The sequence below is a fragment of the Neomonachus schauinslandi genome, chromosome 5 (assembly GCF_002201575.2).
Source record: "Neomonachus schauinslandi chromosome 5, ASM220157v2, whole genome shotgun sequence".
NCBI classification, from domain to species: domain Eukaryota; kingdom Metazoa; phylum Chordata; class Mammalia; order Carnivora; family Phocidae; genus Neomonachus; species Neomonachus schauinslandi.
In genome coordinates, this window is record NC_058407.1 from 14831855 (window position 1) to 14838071 (window position 6217).

The 6217-nt window shown below is 43.9% G+C and overlaps 1 protein-coding gene across 2 annotated transcripts in view; it reads left to right on the forward strand.

The window, feature by feature from the left end:
* The window catches only part of BPIFC (BPI fold containing family C), a 40687-nt gene extending 35474 nt beyond the window's left edge, over positions 1-5213 (forward strand). For both annotated transcript variants that reach the window (XM_021687383.1, XM_021687384.1), the window contains 3 exons: positions 2734-2797; positions 3553-3629; positions 4417-5213. In XM_021687383.1, the coding sequence (XP_021543058.1) occupies positions 2734-2797; positions 3553-3629; positions 4417-4539 (264 nt within the window). In that variant the 3' untranslated portion in view covers positions 4540-5213. The remainder of the gene's footprint in view (positions 1-2733; positions 2798-3552; positions 3630-4416) is intronic.
* Positions 5214-6217: the final 1004 nt, after the last annotated feature.

Below are 6217 nucleotides of genomic sequence, written 5' to 3' on the forward strand. Positions count from 1 at the left end.
CCCGATGCGGGACTCAATCCCGGGACTCCAGGATCATGACCTGAGCCGAAGGCAGTGGCTTAACCAACTGAGCCACCCAGGCGCCCTGGATGACTGTTTTCTAAGCCTCTAAATACTTGGTTTCCCCATGAGTGTAGGTTTTAACTTTAAAATTCCTTGTGTAGCTGCCTGTCCACCAACCCCATAACTTTTAAACAGGACAGGAACTCTCCAATTCACTTTTATCTATTCAGAAAGACTTTTAAAGGAATTTTTTAAAAAAACTTAAGACCTATGTAACATTGGCATTTTCAGGGAGATTTTCAGGGCGATTTCATTTTTTGGATAAAATAATCTTTGAGAATTAAATATAAGGCCCAGACTCCCAAAGGATGAGGCTATCTGCAAATTATTAGGCCATGACTAAGTTTGCCCTTGAAAGCCTTTCTAGCCATCTCCTAAAATCGCGTCAAGGCTGGTTGTGCAGATACATTTTAGGGGGCCCCATCCCAGTGACCTCCTGATGGGAAGAGTCTATCCCAACTTGGATATACTTGGAAACAAACCCCTCCCCCCAAACTGCAGGAAGATCAGCCAAATCACTACTTGGTGTCCCTACCCTTGTGGCACTTATATTCCAGAACAGTCGTTCTCACCAGTTTTGCCCCCCAGGGACATTTGGCAATGTCTGAACATATTTTTGGTTGTCACAGTCTGGGGGGGGTGCTATAGGCACTTAGTGGGTAGAGACCAAGGATGCTGCTTACCGTCCCACAGTGCGCAGGACAACCCCCACAGCAAAGAAGGATCCATCCCAAAATGTCAATAGTGCCACCGTTGGGCACTCCTATTCTAGAGAGTGTGTGTGTGTGTTTGTGTGTGTGTGTGAGTGTGCATGTGTGTGTGGATGTATGTGGCAGACAACAAGCAAATATATATTGTATGCTGAAAAATATTATAGAGAACGATAAATCAGAGCAAGAGAACGGGCAGTGCAGGTAGGGATGGAGCTGGCCATTCCAGCCTTGGGGTTGTTGAGACGATTAGCTGGGATCACATATGAAATTCATTTAGCATATTGGATACATGGTAGGTATTAAATAAACAATGGCCATTGTTTTTATAAAAATTAATTTCAGTTATTGCCACCTCTATGTCAAGGGGCAGCATAGCATAATGGTTACATACACAAACTCTAAGGCCAAGCTGCAGGAGTAAACTCCCACTTACTGGCTGGAGGGCCTCGGTCAGGGCATTTGACCTCTCACAGAGCAGTCCTGGGACATGGTACTGAATTGATTACCGTGTTCGACAGAAGCAGCTATTAAGAGAGGAATAGATCTGAGGAAAACAGCAAAGACGCCCAGGAATTTTCCAGGAGACCAAACAAGATGTTTGTTTCTTTGTTTAATTTTATAGGAACTTCCTGATTTTCAGGTTGGGAAGATTAGAAGCCAGTGGCATTAGTCTCAACAAGCTGGAAAATAAGTTACGTCTCTCATGCCAGATATTGAAATATAAAATATCCGTAGTGTCTCATGCACTGTGGGTTGGCACCTCCATGGCGTAGCCATTTGGTAGATGACAGACTATAATCAATGAGAATGCACAGCTGACTTTCTCATAAATAATATTTCCTGAACCTAGAGGAGGCAAAATGAGTGCAAGTCTTCTAGGAAGACTCAAAGAAACTGCTTAGCATCAACAACAGAGTGTGTTAATAATGACATTTCTGGGGGAGAGAAAATGACAGTGGTATATATTGGGCATTTTACATACTATTAACATGTTTAATCCTGAGACCAACTCTACGACATTAGTGCTGTTATCTTCATTTTACAGTAGAGGAAATGGAGGCACAGAGATTAAAGAGCTTTCCCAACATCATAGAAGTGGTAAAAACAAGGAAGTCGGCTTCAGAGCTCTCCTCACTAAGCAGCAAAGCTTGCTAAGCATGTAGGATATTCAAAATATATTCATTGAGTGAACTGATGTTCATCATAGTCCATTTATTTTTTAAAATATTTATTTATTAGAGAGAGAGAGCGCGCATAGTGGGGAAGAGCAGAAGGAGAGGGAGAGAGAAAATCTCCAGCAGAGTCTGATCTCTGAGCGAGGAGCCTGGCCCCACCGATCCCATGAACCTGAGATCATGACCCCAAGATCGTAACCAAGCCAAAACCAAGAGTCGGGTGCTCAACCGACTGAGCCACCCAGGCACCCCATAGTCCATTTGTTTTTAATACCCGAATCTTCCCAGGAACTAACACTTTGCTAAGATTTAACAACTACTGTAATTTATTCTGGGTAAATTGGATGTTCTGGTGATACTGTTAATTATAGAGCATAACATAATGCAAAGGACCTCCATTAAGGAAAGACTACTAATTGGGATACTTAGTAATTATTTAGATCGTCTTACTTGGTAGATACCTAAGCTGCCATGTTTGCTGCCACCATGTGGTCCCTCTGCATTTGTTGTCACCATGATCCAGCCTCCAGGGAGCAGAAACGTCCAGCCTCCAGGGAGCAGAAACGTCCACCCTCAAGGAGGAAAAAAGATTGGGAAACCGTATAATAGGGTTTCCCGCAAAATAGCTTTCAGTGTCTGGAAAGCTAGATTATCTCCATGGGGAGATTCTAATTATCGCCCTCTGTCGTGATAAGGTCTGGGAAAGCGCACGTTCAGACCAGGCATGGTACTTTCAAAATGCCCTGACTTGGCAACTGATTTAGTATCCCCTTTCATTTTAGGTCTTGAGATTTGAGAATATTCTGTCCTCTATTCTCCACTTTGGAATCCTCCCACTGGCCAACGGTAAGGGATTCTTAGGAAACATGTGACTCTGACATTTGCTAAACGTTGGGGATTGTTTGGGTACTTTCCACCCCAAAGCCTGTACTTCCAGCATGTGATTGTATGAATCCAGGCCCATGCCAGAGTTTACAGAGTTTGTACCATCAACGATGTGGTTGCAAAATTAGTTATCGCAGGTCCAAGCCTTGTTAGCAACACTACCTACAGACTCAGCAAGAACAGCTAAACTCTGGTTGAGTTAAGGAGATTGAAACCACTCTCCTTAGGCAGTAACAAGTCTCCTTCAGGTCCGCCAGAAAAGAGATTCATCTCCCCAGAAGGCATCTCTGTGGTTCTTATGCACAGACCACCATCTGGATAGACAGTTTTAATGAAGGACAATTCTAGGCCCTCTCCCTGTATGCAGTCATTCATAACCTACTGCATCTTGAGTTTGGCTTGGTTAAAATACATTTTGTATCAGAGACCAAAATGTTCTCAGACCCACTAATTAAGGTATTTTCAAAATATAAACTGGACAAGTTGCCAACATTTTTCTGCCATCCAAGTGTACATAATTGCTTGTGCATTTTGATTAAGTACTTCATTAAATAATTAAGCATTCATAGAGGAAAGTGCAAGGAACATAGAATGAAAATACAGAATCAGGAAGAAGGAAAAGACATTTAAAAACTGCTTATTCATCTTTTACTAAAAAGTTTTCCAAAACTTCTGTGTCTGTGCCTAGCTATCTTACACCTCGTTCTGTTTTTTAGCAAAATTGCAGCAAGGAATTCCTCTGCCCAACCCACACAAAATCTCATTTGTCAATTCAGATATTGAAGTTTTTGAGGTAAGAATGTGAATATTCTCTTCACTGCCCCCATTTCTTTTCATAGTAGAATAAGCCTCTTCCTATTTTGCTTACTCTGTTTTATGCTACTTTGTTCTGCTTTGTTTTTCCAGCCCAAGGAATTTTATAGACAAAAGGCTTAGCTCTTAAAGCTTGCAGTCAACAATGAAAAGCATTGAAACTTGAGTTTGAAAATCAGACCAAGTCTGATTTCCCTTCACAGCCAGACTTACACCACAGTACGAGAAGGCGCACCGTGGTGTGCTTTATTTTATTCATTCCACAAAACAACCTTGGAGGCCCGGATTGGCAGTCCCATTTAAAACAAGGAAAGCGAGGCCTGGATGAGACTTGACTGGCTCTTCTGAACTTTTGCCCGAACCAAAGACCCTCCTCAGATCCCTCAAGGGATCTGTTGTGAGCTGTTTCCTCATTAATCATTATCAACAAACTTCAGAACACCTTTTTTCTACCATTTTGGTGCTTTTTTTTGAGGGAGGGGGAGTAAGATTCCTAGGGAATTCTCCAATCCCATACACTATCCTGCCCTCCCGCTTCCCTCCCCACCTCCCCTTCTAGAGCTGCTCAAGTCACATAAAGAGACAGTAATCCCAAGTGGCCTGTTCCTATGGCTGAGGCACTCACAAGGGGACAGTGGCGGGGAGGGTGTGACACAGGAGGACCTGGGAAAGAAACCATCTCTCCCTCACCCCTTAGCAAACCCCAGAGGCCTATGGTGGCCGGTGTCCAGAGTGTGACATTATCTTCACCCTTGCCTCCTTTTCAGGGATTCCTTTTGATTTCCACCGACCTGAAGTATGAAACATCCTTAAAGCAGCAGCTAAGTTTCCATGGTTGGGAAGGTCTGAACCTCATAAGTGGACAGTGGAGGGGGAAGCCAGTCGCCTGATTGCCTGTTTGGAGTCGACTCCAGGAAGTAAATGGCCCTTAATCCACAGCTACTGTAAGCCCAGAGGGGAAGACAGTGCACACTGGATTGTAAAGCCCTTGTGAAGTGCTTAGGCTGACAGTTTTCTTTCTCAAGCCCTCAGGGTCGGAGGGAGGCAAACTGAGTTAAAGAGCTAAATCAGGGTGTGTGTCTGTGTGTGTGGAGGGGTAGGCATTTCAATGTGTGTTCGTGTTCGAATGCACATTGTGTGTTCCTGTGTTTATAAGGTGCTGGGGCCGAGAGCTAGCCATGTGCCTCTGAGGAGGTGCATGAGAAACTCCGAAGTACAGATTTGCATGAGTTCTTGCTGGAGGAGCTCCCTTTAGCTCTCTCTGCAGCCCAGGGTTTTCCCCACTTCCCCGCATATTAGATTTTATGTTTTATATTTACTGATACTGTCCCCTGTATTTAATTAAACCTGTTTTCTATTAATGTCAACCTTGTCTTTTTATTTGAGAAATTCTCTGCCCTGGATTTTTTTTAATAAAATAAGACAAAGATGAGAGAATTTAGCCTCTTTAAATTGACAAAAAGTGAAGGTGAGCGGACTTCAAGGCTTGATTTAAAAAGGGAATACCTTGGGGCACCTGGGTGGCTCAGTTGTTAAGCATCTGCCTTTGGCTCAGGTCATGGTCTCAGGGTCCTGGGATCAAGCCCCCGCATGGGGCTCCCTGCTCGGGAGAGCCTACTTCTCCCTCTCCCACTCCCCCTGCTTGTGTTCCCTCTCTCTCTGTGTCTCTCTCTGTCAAATAAATAAATAAAATCTTTAAAAGAAAAAAAGAGGGAGGATACCTTGCCTCTTAGATGTTTCTGGTGAGAAACTCTGGAAATTATATCACTTCCTTAAGTTCTAGGGTCTTCCCTCCCAGATGAAATGAAATGGCAGTGCAGACTGCTAAGCCTAGATCTATTGTAGTTGGTGATATTAAGTTGTTAGAGCATCTAGTTATTGGGGTGAAACTGGGGCAGAAGAGGAGGAAAGGAGACCCGTATAGATAATGTAAGAATGACTAGAAACCAAAAACTCAGCCTTTGTGGCGCTCACAATCTAGTGGGCAAGTGGATGCCCAGCCCGGTGCTGGTAACTCCATGACTGTCACTCACCTAATGCTCACAGACACTCTGAAGAATTGTGATCCCATTTTACAGATGAGGAAACAAAGGTGAAGAGAGATGAATCATACAAGGCTGGTAAAGCAGCCTCTGCACACCAGGCAGAGGTAGAAATTGAATCAAAGTCTTCCCGATTCCAAAGTCACCGCTATTTACATGAGGTGGGACTAGAAGCCGAAATCACGAGAAAATCGCTTACTACTGTGAGCAAGAGACAGGCGTATAAAAGAGCGTGACAGCACGGTTCTTAGTCGACCAAGAAGGGAAGTCTGGGAAGCCCCGCTGTCCGCAAGGACTGTGATCTACATCTTTATGGCGCACATCTGGCCTTAACAACCACCCCCATCAGTGTTTGTTGGAATAAATGATAAGCTGTCACATTCATTCTTTGGAATGTTCTTTTCTTTTCTTTTCTTTTTAAGATTTTATTTATTTGACAGAGAGAGACAGCGAGAGAGGGAACACAAGCAGGGGGAGTGGGAGAGGGAGACGCAGGCTTCCCGCTGAGCAGGGAGCCCGATGCGGG